Source organism: Rana temporaria, chromosome 2, assembly GCF_905171775.1.
Source record: "Rana temporaria chromosome 2, aRanTem1.1, whole genome shotgun sequence".
Lineage (NCBI taxonomy): Eukaryota > Metazoa > Chordata > Amphibia > Anura > Ranidae > Rana > Rana temporaria.
This window is the reverse complement of record NC_053490.1, coordinates 208,000,085-208,020,378: the sequence shown is the minus strand read 5'-3', so window position 1 is coordinate 208,020,378 and position 20,294 is coordinate 208,000,085. Positions and strand designations below refer to the sequence as shown.

Genomic DNA, 20,294 nt, shown 5'->3' with positions numbered 1-20,294 from the left:
ATCAGCTCTAATAGTTCACCTCACTGAGCTCTGAAGTGTGTAATTTTGACTATCCTCCCCCTTTTTTCTGAACTCTGAGGCAAGCTTTAGAAATTCTGGACTTTGAACAGATGTAAAAAATTGAAGACTTCAGATAAACAGGTACAACTTACGTGGGATGATTTCTTTCATCTCTGTGTATCACCTAAGGCTAGTCACTTCACTGGGTATATGTAAGGGTGTATGTAAAGATTGTGGGGCAGATCCACAAAGCACTTAAGCCGCGCATCTCGAGATACGCCGGCGTAAGTGCTTTGTGGATCAGCCCCACAATCTTTACATACACCCTTACATATACCCAGTGAAGTGACTAGCCTTAGGTGATACACAGAGATGAAAGAAATCATCCCACGTAAGTTGTACCTAAGGCTAGTCACTTCACTGGGTATATGTAAGGGTGTATGTAAAGATTGTGGGGCAGATCCACAAAGCACTTACGCCGGCGTATCTCGAGATGCGCGGCGTAAGTGTAAATATGCGCCGTCGTATCTATGCTCTGTATCCCCAAAACGAGATACGCCTGAAAACTAGGTTTTTCCGACCGACGTAGTTTTTCTACTCCGGCGCATCGTGGGCGCAAAAATACGCTGGACGCACCATTGTTTTGCTATGCAAATATGCAAATGAGGGAGATACGTCGATCCACGAAAGTACGTTTGTCCGGCACAGGCTACACGCTATGCACGTAAGCTGTACGTCCGGTCTAAATTTACCCCTCATAAAAGCAGCTTTAACTTTGCACCAGACGTGTGCAGGTCAGCTTCAGCAGCACCGTTAGGGACGAGCTGAGCATCCACACTTGCAGGACAACAATCTGTATGGCAATGAAGCCAGGGGCATCCATGGTCATAGCTATACTACTGGCTTTAGATGCGCGTAGAAGGAGGAGGGCACGGAGGAGGAGGAGGGCACGGGAGAGGATATACCGACCTCGCATAAACGTCTTTGGCATGTGTCATTCGGAGGTGTATCGCATCTTCAGATTCAGCCCTGATGCCATCCAGAAATTAACCACAACCCTGCATGATGACATCACCAGCCAGACAAAACGCTCACATGCAGTGCAGCCACTGGTCAAGGTACTGGCAACACTCCATTTCCTTGCCAGTGCCTCTTTCCAGCGTACAAGTGGAGTCGTGGCTGGGATGGCGCAATCCTCCATTAGCAGATGTGTGCACCAGGTTGTCCCCGCAATCCTCAGACGCATGGCCAACCAAATCATCAGACCCACCCAGGAGGACCTGCGGCAGAAGGCAATGCGTGATTTCTACAGAATTGCAGGATTCCCACGCACCGTGGGGGCCATTGATTGCACACATGTGGCACTACGGCCCCCCCGTGACACAGAGCACCTATACCGCAATCGGAAGCATTGGCATTCCATCAACGTACAGGTGATAGCCGATGCCCATTGCCTCATATGGCACGTCCGTGCCAAACACCCAGGGTCCAGCCACGACAACTACATATACCGTCAAAGCCCCATCCCAATGGAATTCGAACAGAACGTGTATGGGGACAGCTGGCTGGTTGGTGAGTGACATGGGAGTCAGGCATGACTGTCCGCCCGCATGATGCAGACATCACGAGGGGTACATGCATGACTAACATCCTCCTGTCTTTTCCCTTCCAGGTGACTCTGCATATGCACTTGGACCCCATCTCATGACTCCATTCCGGAATCCCCAAACCCCAGGAGAGCAAAGATACAATGATGCACACGCAGGTACCCGTGCAGTGGTGGAACGCACCTTTGGCCTCCTGAAGTCCCGTTTCCGATGCCTGGATAAGTCTGGGGGTACCCTGTTGTATTCCCCAAACTTTGTGTGCCAGATCATCGGTGCATGCTGCATGCTGCACAACTTTGCTGTGAGAAAGGGCCTGGAGATTGACATACGTGATGACCTGACCCCCGAACCAGACAATACCCCCCTAACCGAGGATACCCCGTCTTCTGAGGGAGCAGCAGTCAGGAGATGCCTCGTGGAATGCATCTTTGCACGTTAAACACACACATTAATCATGGCACAAGGAGAATGCACGCATGCACACCACTGTGGTCCCTAGCACACACACCCCACATCCTTATCAAATTGGATTAGCCCAAGTCCACCATGCAGGACTTGTGAGCAGCAACGCCACGCCAAGGCTCCAATTATGTTGCTGTACATTCATACACCATTCACACGGACCTGGGGATCACTTCTCCCTGGTCCTGGGGATCCCTTCTCCACCACAACCGAGGGTGACACCCCTTTTCCGGCAGGAATGTCACCCCCACATTCAAACATCATTCACACTGTAGCCTGCCTGGGCTACAAAAAAAAAATCATAACATGATTAAAATAACAAAGAAACATAAAACACTCATCACCTGAGTAAAAAAAATAAAAAATAAAAAATAAACTAACGGCGCTGCTGTGCCCCACGCCTGGGGCGGCCACGGCCACGGCCCCGGCTCCTCAGGGGAGACTCATGGAGGGGGGAATCAGGAGAAGGAGGAGCATCCCCTGGTCTCTGCCCACCTGGCGGCCTGCCCTCCAACGCCAGGGCGATGCGGGTGAGGCCCACATTGAGGGCTGCCATGTTGGCCCGGACAGCCTCAGTCCGGGCGCGCACCTCCTGACCTCCTCAGATTTTCAGGCAGAACTTCTGCCACCCCCTTGTCTTCCTGGTGGCCTTCCTCGCTCCTGATGAGGCTTGGGGCCTAGGAGTAGGGGAGACCCTTGGGGGGGGAAGCCCTGTTGGGGGAGGAGTGGGAGGGGCTACCCCTGATGGAGGCCTGGCTGGTGCCAGCCTCAGGGGAAGACTCCTCCAAATGGAGCCTCACCTCATTGCCAGACACCACCTCCTCCTCCTCAACCTCCTCCTGAGGAGAGGTGTGGCCACTCCCCTCCTCAGAGGACTCCTGGCTTGCCTGGGGGTCTGCCTCAGACTCATGTCCGGGGGATGGTGCGGACTGGCCAGATGGCCCAGCACCCTCCTGCACATCTGTGGATGACACAAAACTTTCACAGGTTGGAGGATCCACACACTTGTCACATATTCCCTCCCCCCCCCCACACATGCTACACACCAGATAGAAAAAAAACCACTTACCTGTCCTCAAGACCTCCTCAATGGATTCAAATCCAGGCACTCCAGGCACTCCCTCCACTTGATGCCTGTGGAGGCACTGGGCAACCACCCGCTCCTCAGCAGTGAGCCTGACAGTAGTTGCTGGTCCCCCTCCAGTGCCCCTGGCATGAGCGGCAATCTAAAGCCAGCTTACCTCGGACGACAAGCCTGAGATCATTAATCTTTTCCAAGATCTCATTGGGGGTCCTGGCCTCACTCCCCAATGCATTAACGTCGTCTGCTATCTCTTGAAGGATCGCCCTCCTCCTGGCCACGGTGGTGTTGGCACTCTCAGGCCCATGGAGAAACCTATCATACAGGGCCATGGCCCTGATAATGATGTTCTTCTCCCGCAGGGAGTAATTCAGCTTCCTCTTCCTCGCTGACATTGCTCCAAAAAACACACCGACACAAACCTACAAACACCAACAAACAACGGAACAAAAGCACCTTGCTTCAGGGGGGGAAACAAATGGATGTACTTTTGCAATGGACGGGCGCTTGTTTGGGCGTATTTATGCCCTGGGCGTATCTCACTAATTACGCCGGGCCTAGTTCATATCTCACTGATTACGCCGGGCCGAGTTCTGAGCATGCGCAGAGAGGCGCTGAACATAGTCAGCGTCATGCGCATGCGCCGTCCGGCCCGGCCCTTCATTTGCATGGGGTCACGGCTCATTTCAATGGAACACGCCCACTTCCTTCCCACTTTCAATTATGCTGGCTTACGCCTCCTAATTTACGTTACGCCGGCTCATCGTCAGGCGCAAATACTCTGTGGATACGGTACTTGCCTCTCTAAGTTAAGCCGACGTAACGTAAATGAGATGCGCTACGCCGGTCTATATATGCGCCGATGTACATGGATCTGCCTCTGTAACTTTATTTTTTGGGGGATAAAGTAGGAATGGGTTGTTTTTGCTATCTTTAACCCATTGAGGAGGTTTCCCTTGACATCCAGTTCCAGGAAGTAACAGGAATTCCCTCCAAAGAAATATGTGTCACCACAACAGGTATCTACATTTAATACATGAAGATGTCCATTTTCTTCCTGTCTGGGTGACAACTAAAGTTTTTGTTCGATGAAAACCGAAAAAGTTTGTCCGATGGAGCGTACACACGGTCAGATTTTTTTGAAAACCTGTTAATTTTGAAGTTTGTTGTCAAAAAGTCTGATCGTGTGTATGGGCCTTTAGTCTCCCCAGTAAGCACACAGACAAAAAAAAATGTGATATGTTTTACCCCTACCATTGATATCATTCTACTGGTTTTCGTGGTGATTTAACATGTTTTAGGCACTGTACACACGTGACAGCTGCATGGAACACTTTGGGGGCTTCACAGCCAATTCCCTACTCTGCATGCATGAAGCGTGCTGTGCTCTGTGAGTGGGCCGGCTGCATGGGAAGAAGGAGGGGGGCCAAACTTCCATCTGAGTTCACAACGGTGAACTCAGCCTTGAAGTGGGAATGGGTACCTGACCTGTCAACTGGCAGCTGGGGAGGAGGCAGACAAGCAAAGCTTCCCCTTTTAGGTGGAGCTTCACTTTAACACATTGAGAAAAATGTAATAAACATTCTCCACTTAATTCTTTGTTAAAAATTCTTATGCCAGCATTTGCAGTTTCCAACTTTCTTTGCTGCCCCAGCTCTCTCAGTGCTGCCTCCCTGAAACTTCCAGTCTTCACTGTAAAGATTTAACAGTGGACAGTGTAGTCTTGAGCAGGGCCGGCCTTTGGGGTGTGCGAGCTGTGCGGCCTCACAGAGCGCCATGGGCAACAGGGGTGCCGTGCGGCCATCACAGCTTGCAGAATGTGAGTCGCAGTCAGTTACTCTCATGATCATCACGTAAGAACAACAACGTAAGAAAATTCAAAATCAACGCGGGAACGCCGGCTATACTTAACATTGGCTGCGCCTCATAGAAGCAGGGGTAAGTATACACCGGGAAAGCCGCTACGGAAACAACGTAAGAACACTGCGTCGGGTCCGCGTACGTTTGTGAATTTGCGTATCTCGCTGATTTACATATTATTCAACGTAAATCAGCGGGAACGCCCCCGGCGCCATTTTCAAATTGAAAATAAGATCCGACAGTGTAACACAATGTAACACTGTCGGATCTTAGCCATATCTATGCGTAACTGATTCGATGAATCAGACGCATAGATAGGACCAGTTTAAGTCAGAGAAACGATGGTGTATCAGGAGATACACCATCGTATCTTTTTGTGAATCTGGCCCATAGTCTTTGAACCTTAAATTTTGCTCCATTTGCACAGAATGTATTTACATGCAGTTTCATGAGAGAAGCTGCAAAAAGAGCTCAGATAGGTGGGGGTGGAGAAACAGCAGCACACTGATCTCCGCAATGAATGGCTGTGCGTGTCATAGCTGGGCAGGGTGTGTCAGCAGAAATCTGATCATTGAATGAGACAGGCAGGTTGTTCCCCCAGTGCAGGCCGACCATGCTGAGATGGATGTGCTCTCATGCCTAGTGTGATCAGTTTGAAACAGGAAAGCAGAGGGACTGGTGGGAACACCAGGTATTTCAAACAAACAAAGCAATGCAAAGAGAAAACAACCATTTTTAACACAAGTACATGGTACTTCAGACATATTTCAAGAATAGGAAATGTTGGGGTAGCATACGCTCTAATACAGAGGGACATTTACTAAAACTGGAGCGTGCAAAATCTGGGGCAGCTCTACATAGGAACCAATCAGCTTCCAGGTTTTAGTGTCAACGATTAATTGAACAAGCTAGAATTTGTTTTGCTACCATGCACAACTGCATCAGTGCTCCAGTTTTAGTAAATCCCCCCTACAGAGTATACACACATACATCAATACTTCCAGCAACATATTTGAAATGACTAATATGCATATGTTGTGCCATTGTTTACCTACTGAATAACCAGAAGTGTGCTGTAACCAATGGCACAACAGGCTCCTAATTCCCATGGGTAATAATTTGCATATGCAATCTTACTACATAATACAGTGTCCTCTTTTTTTTTTTTACATTGGTCAAGTACTCGCCGATGCCGAGAACTGATACTTTTGCGGCATGATTTGAGCCAAATGTGATCTGAAAAGGAATGCGGTGTGATTCCTGTCTGAATTACATGTGAATTCCCGCACCACTCCTGTTTGAACCCAGACAAATCGCACTGCAAAGGTATCGGTTTTAGGTATCGGAGCATTTTTTCGAGCACTTGTGAAAATACTCAGCATCGGTTCGGTGCAAAAGTTTTGATCCCACTCCCTTCCACGCCAGCAGCATATACTCACCTTTTTTCCCTCTCCCGTTAAAAAAACATCCCCTGTACTTCTGGGTATTGAAGAGCATGACACAACACTGGTGCTTGGCAGTTGGATCAAGTCCGTCAAATAGGGACAGGGATAGAGTTCTCAGCCCTTTAAAGGCTTGTAACTTGCACAAAGCTTTTGACAAGGGAACCTAGGAAAGGTGCTGGACAGGGGGTATTAAGCTGGGTTCACACTAGTGCGATTTGGATGTGGTCTTCCCCACATCCAATTCGCATTACAGGAGAGTGTGCCCCGCTCTTAAAAGAGTCGGTTTACATCTGCAGGGTTGCCGTCGAGCGTATTGCACAGGGGTTCTGTGCGTCCTTGGCTCCGTTTCAGGTTTCAAATTCAGCCAAAAATTCGGGCCTGTTTCATCCCAGAAACAGAGAACCGGGAAGCATCAGATCCCTGCTGTGAGCCATGTCCACACAAAGGCCTGATTCACACCTATGCAGGTTGCAGTTTGCATATTCCGGGTGCATTTTGTGTTTTTCAATACACGTTTTTGATCCATTGAAGTCAATGGAACCAAAAACCTGAACAAGTCTCTAGCCCTTTCCATAAAATACACAGATGTGAAATACATCCATAGGGAATCATGTTAAATAGACTATAATGTGTTTCTGCAAAACTAAAAACGCACAAAAAAATGCAAAGGTGTGAACCAGGCCTGAAAGAGAAGCAACTTGGGAAAAGCACAGGTTTGTTGTAACCACAAATGTAATCATTGGAGTAGAAAGATTAAAGTGGTTGTAAACCCAACTGAAAAAAATGAAAAAAATAAAATCCCTGCAAGACAAAGGCATAATGAGCTAGTATGCATAGCATACTAGCTCATTATATATTACTTACCTCAGATCACACACTTACCTGTAAACACAGAGCTCCACGTCCTGTCAGGGAGAGGAGACAGATGCTGTGTCCCTTGTACATAGGGACACAGCATCGGTCACCTCCCCCAGTCAGTCCCCCTCCACACACAGTTAGAACACACCCAGGATACACATTTAACCCCATCCTCGCCCCCTAGTGTTAACCCCTTCCCTGCCAGTCACATTTATACAGTAATCAATGCATTTTTATAGCACTGGTCGCTGTATTAATGTGAATGGTCCCAAAAATGTGTCAAAAGTGTCCGATGTGTCTGCCGCAATATCGCAGTCCTGACAAAATTCGCAGATCGCCGTATTACTAGTAAAAAAAATAATAATAAAAAAAATGACAGAATCCTATCCCCTATTTTGTAGCCACTATAACTTTTGCGCAAACCAATCACTATACGCTTATTGCAATTTTTTTTTACCAAAAATATGTAGAATACATAATGGCCTAAACTGAGAATTTTTTTTTTTTTTTTTTTTAAATGGGATACTTATTATAGCAAAAAGTAAAAAATATTGTGGTTTTTTTCAAAATTGTCGCTGTTTTTTTGTTTACAGTGCAAAAAATAAAAACCGCAGAGGTGATCAAATACCACCAAAATAAAGCTCTATTTGTGGGAAAAAAAGGACGTCAATTTTGTTTGGAAGGGCACGTCGCACGACCGCGCAATTTTAATTTAAAGCGACGCAATGCTGAAAGCTGAAATTTCACCTAGGCAGGAAGGGGGTATATGTGCCCAGTAAGCAAGTGGGCTTCCTCATTACCGTCATTACAATAAAAGTGGGTGCTTTCATCCATTTGTTAGACTACCATAGAAGGCTGAACACAATTGTCAATATAGAAAATGAGAGAACATCACATAATATAGGACTACTGTACTTGTATAACACTCTAGCCAGCGTTCTGAAAAAGCAATCTGCGTTAAACCGCTTTTCAGAGTGCGGCTAAGCAGCCGCTGTCAGGGGTTTAAAAGGTTATTCTGACCCTTTCTGAATGCCTTTTTTCTGCCCAATGGTATTTAAAGCATTTATTACCCAATCTTTCATATTCCTGATATGTGCCTGCTGTACCATGTACTTGTATGAGAAGGTATCCTGTTCTCTTTGTATTTCTTCCTTTGTGTGAAATCCCTGGTGTTCCTGCCAGTCCCTCTGCTTTCCTATTAAAAACTGACCACACTAAGCAGGATAACACACCGGCAGTTCTCGAGTTGTGCTGGGACCAGCCTAATAATAATGTGGCTAATGCACTGCAACCATGAGCCAAGCATTTGGTTCTTGGTTGCGGTGCAGCTCCATTGACATGAAGGTCTCATTCACACAGGTGTACGGTGTGTACACCCATGCAAAGTGCTGACTTCACCCTTGCAACATGCAGAGGAGTTCAGGCTGCATTCTGATCAGTGCATGGGACCTGCATAGATGTACATTCCAGGATGCACAGGTCCACGCAGCCACCTGTCATCGATTACAAAAGGTTGCCTGTATGGGGCTGCACAAAACATCTGTGCATCCCACGCAAGTGAACATGGCCCTTCACGTAGGTGTACTAATCGGTGTGCCCATGTAAATAAGGCCGAACGGCCGAGTTTGACAGGCAGTGCTACCAGTGAAGTCGGCATGTCATTTTAAATTTGACATCAGTGGAAGTTGGTGTTTTTTTTGTTTTGAGGGGGAAGCAAAAAACGCCCCCCCCCCCCGCACCTCAAACCCCCCATCGATGTCTGCCAGTCCACCAGCACTTACCCCATCTAGGCGGCAGCGGCGGGGATCGGGCAGTGGCAGGCACATCGGGTATCAGCAGGGTTCGGGCAGTGACGGGCACATCAGGCATCGGCGGGGATCGGGGCATCGGCGGACATCAGGCTGCTGCAGGCAACGAGCAGTGGCTTCTGTGTCTTCTCCTCCTCGCTTCTCCTCTGCTCCTAGGCATCCAATAAGATCGCTTGTCCTTTCAGCCAATCGGGTGACGGGTATCAGACCCGCTTCCCGACTGGCTGGGAGGAGGATCAGTGTTGATATTCATTCGTTGATGCAACACAACTGGGTGGGCTTCAGACGCAATGCTCTGCGCCCCGATCCCACCCTATTTTTGAAGCCTATTAGAGCCTCTGGCACTAATCAGGTGCTTCAAAAAACACCCCTGCCTTAGGAATTTATGTGCCTGGCATTCTGAAAGGGGCCAGGCGCATGGATAGGGAGGGCAACAGCGGTGGATAGGGGAGGAGGCTCCCGTGCGCCCACAATGGACAGGCCGCCCCTAATAGCCACACCGTAAAGCATCATTCATGTGAACAGCCTCCTCCAACTGTTACCTTTAGCTGAGTGGCTGGGGGCAATATAACCATGGCTGTTTTTACCACCATTCCCCGAGATGTTTTAAAGTAGAACTTTAGTCATTTTTTCATTTTTCCATCTATTAAATCTTCTATCCTTGTTGTTTTAACCTTGGATAGTAAAACATTTTTTTTTCTGCCAGTAAATACCTTATACAGCCCACTTACTGTTTTTGGTCTGGTAAAAAGCCTAGGCTTATGACATCATGCACAGCTCTCTCTCTCACACTCTCGTGAGAGTTTGCCAGGATAGGGATGAGTCATAAGAGGGCCAATGAGAGCTGCAGAGCTGGAGGTGTTTTAGTCGTTGTGTATTTATACCCGGTATGGTTAGCGCATCAGTAACTCCCATTACAAAAGAGCTGGAGGTGTGCCTCTGTGTGTCTGTGTAAATCCAGGAAGTGAACAGGCAGCAGCTTCAGCTGCCCACAGTAAGAATGGCTGCAGCCAGACTTAGTGGAGGGAGATTTCTGCAGCATATTTGGCAAGTACAGAATCACAGTATATATAAAATAATATGCAAAGTGGTTGGAGGGAAGATTAAGGATGGAAAATATGTTTTTACTACAAATGATGTGAGCACACTGCAGTTCCTCTTTAAGGTGTCACAGACCTTCATAGTCAAATATAAAATAATTTTCACAATTTATTTTATACAATCAAAAAGTAAAAGCAGTGAGACTGCCACTGTTATACAAGATTCAAATAAAATATACACCCATATGGTATTACCCCTTATCCCTCTTCTATCCAGCTAATATATTCTAAGCACAGCAATACTTCTTCCTTCCAAAATATGCCGATGATCAAATGACAGTAGGAGGATGGTAATTTTTTGGATGCATTTCTCAGAACAAGTCTGCTTCCCCAGAAGTATAGCGAATCTCTAGAAATGGTGGAGTGAATATCATTGCTCATAATAATGAGATTCTGGCTATCATTACAATTAACGGCAACGTAATCTCAAGCCATTATTATGTTTGCTGTAGCGAGGCGAGGGATTGTCAGAAAATCCCACTATTGACTTGTGTTAACAAGACAGAAAGTGAAGGAAGATTACACTGTTGACTGTTGTCACTGCAACAGGAGATAAGGAGGGAACTCCTAATGGGGACAATTGTTCCAGCGCCAGCTGTCAGAGGTTAGTGATTTCCTAATTCTTGGGAAATTCTGTTTAAAATTCATAGGTGTCTTCATTTGCGTGTGCACAGGGTGTGCCGGCTGTGCCTGGGCACACCCTAATCACCCCATTTACATTAGTATTATCTTTTCTGTATGCTAGCAGGAAGATGGGAATGATCGCCCTTTTACCGGCTCAGCCATAAGGCCCCATACACACGATAGAATCCATCCGCTGAAAAATCCCAGCGAATGGGTTTCAGCGGATAGATCCTATGGTGTCTACACTCCAGCGGATCTGTTTCCGCGGATATTTATCCCCTGGGATGGATTTCCAGCGGATAAATATTTGATGACATGCTATCAAATCTATCCGCTGGAATCCATCCCAACGGATGGATCCGCTGGTCTGTACAGACTCACCGGATCCATCCGTCCGAAGGGATCCCCCGCATGCGTCGTAATGATTCGACGCATGCGTGGAATTCCTTATATGACAGCGTCGCGCACGTCGCCGCGTCATAATCGCGGCGACGGCGCGACACGTCATCGCTAGAGGATTTTGGCGCGGATTTCGATTCGATGGTGAGTACACTCCATCGCATGGAAATCCGCGCAAATCCTCGAGAGGATTTATCCGCGGATACGGTCCGCTGGACCGTATCCGCGGATAAATTCCTCTCGTGTGTATGGGGCCTAAGAGAAGTGTTTATGCACTTCTCTTTCCCTGTGCCAGCAAGGAGATCAATGTGTCGGGGTCATATATATGTAGACACACATGCACGTGTGTTTGAGGTTTAGGGTGCACACCCTAATGCAGGGGTGCCCAACCTTTTGAAGAGTGAGGGCTACTTAAGCGACTTGGTAACTGGTCGCGGGCCACAATTAGCAGAGCGGGTGGATGGCAGCCCACTCTACTCTATAGAACCCACTCTACTCTTTTTTTTTAGCAGATCGGATTGGAGGTAAGCGTTTGTAAATGGACACAAGTCCATTTACATCTGCCACTCCAATGGAGGGTCCGATTGGGTTGGGTTGACTGTGTGAAAGGGGCCTACGGCTCCTTTCACACCGATGAACTGTTGTTTACCCGCATTTAGGGCCACCATCAGGAATTATGGGGCCCCTTACACAGCTTCAGGCATGGGCCCCCTGGAGCAGAGAACGGGGGGTGGGTGCTAATTGAGAAGCGGGGGGGGTGCCACAAATTTCAGAAGCGGGGGGTGCTGCCACCGCAAATTGAGGTCAGGGGGCTTTGGGTGCTGACCCTTACAAAAAAAAGAAATAATAAAAAAAATATATATATATATCTATATATATATAGATATATATATATATATATATATATAAAGGGAGGAAGCCATCCGGGGCCCTGGTGACCTCTGGGCCCTTTAATAAAAATTAAAAATAAAACAAAAGAAACAAAAAAAAATATATATATATATATATATATATATATATATATTAAAAAAATGTTTTATACAAAAAAAGGGGGGGTTGCCATCCTCTGGGCCCTTTTAATAAAAATAAAAAAATTCAAATAAAAAATATATAAATTAAAATTATAAAAAAAGGGGGGTTGCCACCCTGGGCCCTTTAATAAAAATAAAAAAATAAAATAAATATAAAAAAAGGGGAGGTTGCCATCCGGGGCCCTGGGGACCTCTGGGCCCTTTATTAAAAACAAAAATAAAATACAAAAAGAGATACATTTTGTTGTATAAAACATTTTTTTTTTAAAAGGGGGGGTGGGGGGTTGCCATCCGGGCCCCTTACAGGTGTACTGCCTGTACCCCCCTGATGGCGGCCCTGCCCGCACTGAAAGTGCAGCACAGTTCCCCTGTGGCTTTCCTGCGGGTTAGCTGCACTTTGCCATAGACTTCTATTATATCCTATAGGTTTAGTGCACTTTCAGAAAGCTTACCAAACTCGCAGGTAATAGATGTCTATGGCTCAGAGCAGATAACTCGCAGGTGCACTGCTCTGCACCTGCAGATCAGTTTAATAGCAGCCCAGTACCCGCTGCAGGAACAGATATGCCCATATATACACTGTGATTTTAGTAATAAACTTACCTTTAATAACAGTATTCTATTCCATCCCAGAGCAGGAGGTCGCGGGCCACATCAGAGGGCTCCGAGGGCCACTGGTTGGGCACCCCTGCTCTAATGCAATAGGCTATCTTTAATAGACAGCAATAAAATCAGGAAAGAGTTTCTACACCCAAAGCAATACAAACTGGCTACATTTTCATAATAAGTAAAAATATTTTCAAAACATACATTCCTTAGTGATACAAGTCTGACAAACAACGCAAGGCCCCCATGACATGAGGATGGCAGTGCTCAGACCAGGATAATTGCACCCACGCGTAATTCACTGAGCCTACAAGCCATGTGATCCATCATACAAGCTGCTGATCATGTGGCTTAAGGCCAGGGTTACTATAGCTAGAATTAGAAAGCCATCAAGAATGTTCCACCACAATAGCCCCCCTGCATTGTCAACGTGGCCTTTCAGGGGTACAAGCAGGGTCAATGTCACAATGCACCTATCGGCATGATCACAAACACGCATGTGGCTTAGAAGACGGTAGGGCTCTCTATGGCTGAGTACAAGCGGAGCTGCCAGATGTGTAAGCATTAGAGGAAAGAAAGGTTTAATCCACACGGGACACGTGCTGCTCGCCTCTTAAAAGCCTGCTGCTGTGCTAGCTCTGTGCTTCCCTTGGATGATCTGATTGTATCAGGGGGGGAGAAGGAGGAGTGGGGGATTCCTGACATCACGTGTCTCCAGGTCACACAGACGCTACTTTCTTATATAATAAGATGGCAGGCCTTGGTCAGCTTGGATGAACGCAGCTCCAATGCCAGCCATCACAGCACCATAATGCAACAGGCTGCCGAACTTTAAACCTCAACTCTGGCACACTTGAAAATGATCCCTTGTAGTGGGGTTTCCCCTATGCTGCAAGGATTAATTGCTCATTTAGGTCTAAAGAACTTGTTAAACTAAATTTACTTACCTGATCCTCTATGCTGATAGACTGGTCCATGCAGCATCTTCTCCCCAACGCTCCAGCAGTCTACGATTCTGATACAATGGCCCGGATTCAGATAGATTTGTCTATCTATCCGCGGGCGTAACGTATCTGCGATATGTTACGCCGGAGTAATTTAGGGCGCAAGTTCCGTATGCAGAAAGGACTTGCGCCCTTAGTTACGGCGGCGTAACGTATGTTGTCCGGCGTAAGCACGCCTAATTCAAATGGGGATGATGTGGGCGTGTTTTATGTAAAATCACTGTGACCCCACGTACTTGACGTATTTTACGAACGGCGCATGCGCCGTTCGTGAAAAAAAACAGTGCGCATGCTCGAAATTACGCCGCAAGTCGTCATTGCTTTAGACGTGAGCGTAACTTACGTACATCCCTATTCGCAAACAACTTACGCAAACGACGTAAAATGTTCAAAACTCGACGCGGGAACGACATCCATACTTAACACAGGATACCCCTCATATAGCAGGGGTAACTTTACGCCGAAAAAAGCCTAACGTAAACGACGTAAAAAAATGCGCCGGCCGGACGTACGTTTCTGAATCGGCGTAAATACCTAATTAGCATATTCCTTGCGTATATATACGGAAGTGTCACCTAGCGGCCAGCTTAAATATGCAGCCTAAGATACAACGGTGTAAGACACTTATGCCGGTCGGATCTTAGGGAAATCTATGCGTAACTGGTTCTATGAATCAGTCGCATAGATACGACGGCCCGCACTCAGAGATACGACGGCGTATCCGGAGATACGCCGTTGTATCTCCTTTCTGAATCCGGGCCAATGATGCCAAGCAACAGTCCACTCTGCGGAGCGTGGGGGAGTGCAGCACAATAAGGGAGTGGAGGATCAGGTAGGTAGTAGCGCTTTTACTCTTCCCTCAAATAAATGATCGATTAGCTATTTCAGTGTGGATGCATCCCTACTGCAAAAGATAATTTTCAAGTTTTCCAGAGTTGGACTTTAAAGTGTATCACGACTTAAAACGTTTTTATTTTTTTCAATTGAGAGCGAAATAATTAGACACTCAAGTTTTTAATGTTGTCTGTGTCCACATTAGTGAGATTAATGTATTTATTTATACTGACGACCATTGTCACTAAGAAAAAAGTGAAGGGAAATTAAACATTTAAGGCTCCATTCACACTACAGCGACAATTTCCAGTTCGATTTTGGAGGGCAGCTTTGGTGCAACTTTGAGGGCGATATTGATCCGACTTTACACTCTCTGGACCTAGTCGCACCAAAGTCGTGATCTGAACGGTGCCATTAAAAAAGGGATCCCACCTGTCATGTCCAAAGAAGCATGACAAATCGCACAAGTGTGAATGTAACCTTAGATTTGTCCTCAGAACAGGAGGTAAGAACATCATTGTCTAAAGGGGCCACCTGTCTAAGAAGACAATTCCCTTCACTTTGGGAGATTTCTTTTTTTTAACTTTCAGTTGCATCTCCAGGACAGAAAGTGTAGGAAACTTTTTCCCAATAATACACAGACAGCAAAAAAAAAAAAAAAACCCTTTAAAACCTTAAAAAAAGGCTTGAAAGGTTATACATACACGTCTCGGCCTTTTTAACATGGGGGAACCCTTTAAAAAACGTTCTGGTTTCAAGGAACCCCTGCTAATAATTACACACTGCACTTTTTACTTGTTTTTTTTATTTTGTTTTACCCTTTAACACCCCGTTAACCCTTTAACACATGGCTTCTGTATCATGTGTCTAACACCAGACATTGCGCATAGCATGAATGAGTCCTTAAGCCGCGTACACACGACTATTTTTCATGTCATGGAAAAAAACGATGTTTTTCTTGACGTGATTCCTCTCAAGCCTTGCATACACACAATTGTGATAAAAAATGCTCGAGCAAAGCGCGGTGACGTACAAAACGTACGACGGCACTTCAAAGGGGAAGTTCCATTCGAATGGCGCCACCCTTTGGGCTGGTTATGCTAATTTCCCGTCTCATAACTTGCTTCTGAGCATGCGTGTTTTTTCACCATCGTTAAAGCGTACACACGACCGTTTTTCACGATGAGAAAAACGACTACGTGAAAAACAACGAGAAAAAATAGAGCATGTTCTAAATTTTTAATGGCCATTTTTCTTGTCGAGAAAAATGCTCTGGAGCCTACACACGACCGTTTTTAACGACCGATTTAAAAAATGCCATTTTTCTTGTCATGAAAAACGGTCGTGTGTACGCTGCATAAGAGGCAGAATTTCTCAAAGGAACCCGTAGTAACTTCTGAATGAACTCTAGCTGAGAAAGGTTGCTTTAAATGAAATACACAAATGGTCTCCGAACTGTGGCTTGGGGGCTGGATGTGGCCCTTTGCTTGCCTTTATCTGGCCATTGGGGCACTATTTCACCAACTTACACCTATGATGGGGCACCATTCCCCCTACTGACACCATCAATGAGGTACTACTCTCCTCATTGATATCAACAATGGGATACTATTCCTCTCATTAAAACCAATGATATGGTACTGATGCCAGTGTTCTGACAAAATGTCAAACCTAGCAAAATGAGCAACCCGCGTCATTTTCTTTAAACCGTGAATTGCAGATTTTGACGAATTGCTGATTATTTTCACAAATTGATGTTTGGCCTCAACACCAGCAATCGAAATAGAGCCCGGTGCAAGATATGAGCAGAGATTGTTACTTCGCTCTGAAACTAACCAAGAAAATGGCCGCCTCCGAGGCGGTGACAACTTTTTTCTTGATAGCCACAACAGTAAAATCTTCCTGTACTGGACTGTATTCGGTAGCCGGTGTATTGTCACAGTTTGCTGCCTATCGTACAATGCTCCGGAAGTCACGTGGTGGCCAACTGCGCATGCGCGATGAGTTCCAATCGCAAATGCGATGCGTTCCAATGGATTCACGACAGTACACACCAGTGAAACCTCAGTCGGCATCCAGGCTCTTTCCTTAACATACCCATGGATTGGAGGATGTTAAAAAAAGAGCCAGGAGGCCGAGCGAGCCGTCCGAGCGAAGCTAGGACGTGAGGCCGACTGACCACTTTCCTCTAAATCCACGTCGCCCTGAATGCCGGGTTCGCTGGTGTGTACGGTGGTAAATCCATTGGAACGCATCGCACTTGCGTTTGGAACGCATCGCGCATGCGCAGTTGGCCGCCACGTGACTTCCGCAGCATTCTAGGATAGGCAGCAAACTGTGACACTACACCGGTGTTGTGTCCAAACACCAATTCGTCCAAATATTGATGGTTTAAAGAAAGAGGAAGTGACTTGGTTAGATTTTCTGTCCAGTTGCCTATTTTGTCAGGACACTGGGGAATTTTCTACTCCCACTGGTCACAGTTCGGCCCCCCTAAAGCCTAAAGGACAGTAAACTGGCCCTTTGCTTAGAAAGTTTGGAGACCCCTGACCTACACAAAGGCTTGCCATACAGAAACAACCAGTGAACACATATACTTATATTTGCCTTAGAAAGACACATGGGATCCAAGCCTTCTATACACTTGGAGATACCCAAGTTAGAGGTGGTTAGAGACAAGGGATGCCAATCACAGCACTACTAAGGTTCTACAACAGGGTAGAAATAAGAATAATGGAACTTTACCAGTTGACCATCATGGCAGCGTTATTGTCGGCTATAAACGGTAAGTCTCCGGTCACTTTAAGTATGAGAAGAGGGAGGAGGTAGGCTACACAGCACGGCATGTCCACGGGCAGTCCCAGCAGAACAGTTCAGGGTCAGCACAGTCAGGCAGTGTGCCTGCTCCACCCGTGTCAGTGTGTCTCCTCCACCCGTGTCAGTGGCAGTATATCCTCCAACCGTGGCAGTGTGTCTCCTCCACCCTTTTCAGTAGAAGTATCTCCTCTTCCTGTGTCAGTGTCTCCACCCGTGTTAGTAGAAGTATCAACTCCACCCGTGTCAGTGTCTCCTCCACCAGTGTCAGTGGCAGTATCTTCTCCACCAGTGGCAGTGTTTCTCCTCCACCCTTTTCAGTAGCAGTAGCTCTTCTTCCCGTGTCAGTGTCTCCTCCACCCGTGTCAGTAGCAGGGTCTCCTCCTGTGTCAGTGTCTCCTCCACCCGTGTCAGTGGCAGTATCTTCTCCACCAGTGGCAGTGTCTCCTCCACCCGTGTCAGTAGCAGGATCTCCTCCTGTGTCAGTGTCTCCTCCACCCGTGTCAGTAGCAGGGTCTCCTCCTGTGTCAGTGTCTCCTCCACCCGTGTCAGTAGCAGGGTCTCCTCCTGTGTCAGTGTCTCCTCCACCCGTGTCAGTAGCAGGATCTCCTCCTGTGTCAGTGTCTCCTCCACCCGTGTCAGTAGCAGGGTCTCCTCCTGTGTCAGTGTCTCCTCCACCCGTGTGAGTAGCAGGGTCTCCTCCTGTGTCAGTGTCTCCTCCACCAGTGTCAGTAGCAGGGTCTCCTCCTGTGTCAGTGTCTCCTCCACCCGTGTGAGTAGCAGGGTCTCCTCCTGTGTCAGTGTCTCCTCCACCCGTGTCAGTAGCAGGGTCTCCTCCTGTGTCAGTGTCTCCTCCACCCGTGTCAGTAGCAGGGTCTCCTCCTGTGTCAGTGTCTCCTCCACCCGTGTCAGTGGCAGGATCTCCTCCTGTGTCAGTGTTTCCTCCACCCGTGTCAGTGTGTGGTTGTTCCCGGTGGACAGATCGGTGCAGTAAAGCCACCTCTAGTACAGCTGGGTAGGAAGGATTCTGCCTGCACGCTGGATCACAAAGAGCAGGACACAGATTGTAACCAGGGATTAGTAAAATACAGAAATCCGATTTTGTACGGGAAAGCATCAGTCCTCAATGGATTTTCTAAACCTCATCAAGGCTCTCAGCCGGGCTGTAATCACTTTTCTTCTCATTTGTTTCTTTTCATATGTGCAGTGGATTGCGTGCCCAGTGTATTTATTCATAATAGAAATCAAATGACAGCTTCTGATTTTTTATTATTATTATTATTGTGTTTTTATTTTAGGAGAATACACTGTCATGACAGCACATTTCCATTTGAAAAGAAAAATCGGCTATTTTGTTATCCAGACCTACCTGCCTTGTATAATGACGGTCATATTATCCCAAGTGTCGTTCTGGTTAAACAGAGAGTCGGTTCCAGCAAGGACAGTTTTTGGTAAGTGACAAGTATGCACTTTTGTCTCAAAAGTAAAAAAAAGTTCCATATTTCTCTCTCATTGATATGCATAATCAGTATACGTATAAGACCAGATATTTAACCCTTCATGTCCAGGGGTCATTGCAATCTATGAGACTACACCAAAAAAATAAAAATAAATTGCGACTACCAAAAAAAATGTCACACTATTTTTTTCAGGATATTAAACACTTTTATTTGATAGGTTGCTCTGCCAATGCCCTATATGTATTTATAATCTGTCATGGAAGCTATAGAATCTCAGTGGAATTTTTTATAGGCTATTTGTACTGAAAAACAAGGTAAAATGTAGCTTTTTTTTCTCTCCCTTGTCTCCCGGTGTTCTTAGTACTTTGCCACAAATTGCCAGACACCTGAAAAAGTTTGCAGATTAGGACTTTTCACTTTGCTTGTTGCATGCTTGTTCTGGGACAATAAATCAGAAAGAAGCGATGAGACAACTGGCAGGGTGGTCTGCAATGACAGGCTTCAGATCTCTATCAGGAATTATGTATTACTTAACCACTTAAGCCCCGGACCAAAATGCAGGTAAAGGACCAGGCCCCTTTTTGCGATTCGGGACTGCGCCGCTTTAACTGACAATTGAGCGGTCGTGCGACTTGGCTCCCAAACAAAATTAGCGTTCTTTTTTTCCCACAAATAGAGCTTTCTTTTGGTGGTATTTGATCACCTCTGCGGTTTTTATTTTTTGTGCTATAAACAAAAATAGAGCGACAATTTTGAAAAAAAATGCAATATTTTTTACTTTTTGCTATAATAAATATCCCCCAAAAATATATAAAAAAAAACATTTTTTCCTCAGTTTAGGCTGATACGTATTCTTCTACATATTTTTGGTAAAAAAATTTGCAATAAGCGTTTATCGGTTGGATTGCGCAAAATTTATAGCGTTTACAAAATAGGGGATAGTTTTATTGCATTTTTTTTTTATTACTAATGGCGGCGATCAGCGATTATTTTTTGTGACTGCGACATTATGGTGGACACTTTGGACAATTTTGACACATTTTTGGGACCATTGTCATTTTCACAGCAAAAAATGCATTTAAAATGCATTGTTTATTGTGGAAATGACAGCTGCAGTTTGGGAGTTAACCACAGTGGGCACTGAAGGGGTTATGTTTCACCTAGTGTGTGTTTACAACTGTAGGGGGGTGTGGCTGTAGGAGTGAAGTCATTGATTGTGTCTCCCTATAAAGGGGATGACACGATCGATGCAGCCGCCACAGTGAAGCAGGGGGAAGCCGTGTTTACACGCGGCTCTCCCC

At 46.3% G+C, this 20,294-nt stretch overlaps 1 protein-coding gene across 1 annotated transcript in view; it reads left to right on the top strand.

The window, feature by feature from the left end:
- GABRA5 (gamma-aminobutyric acid type A receptor subunit alpha5) overlaps positions 1-20,294 on the top strand; it is a 294,907-nt gene that overhangs the window by 199,882 nt on the left and 74,731 nt on the right. Inside the window, exon 8 of the mRNA XM_040336317.1 lies at positions 18,832-18,984. Coding sequence (XP_040192251.1) covers positions 18,832-18,984 — 153 coding nt within the window. The remainder of the gene's footprint in view (positions 1-18,831; positions 18,985-20,294) is intronic.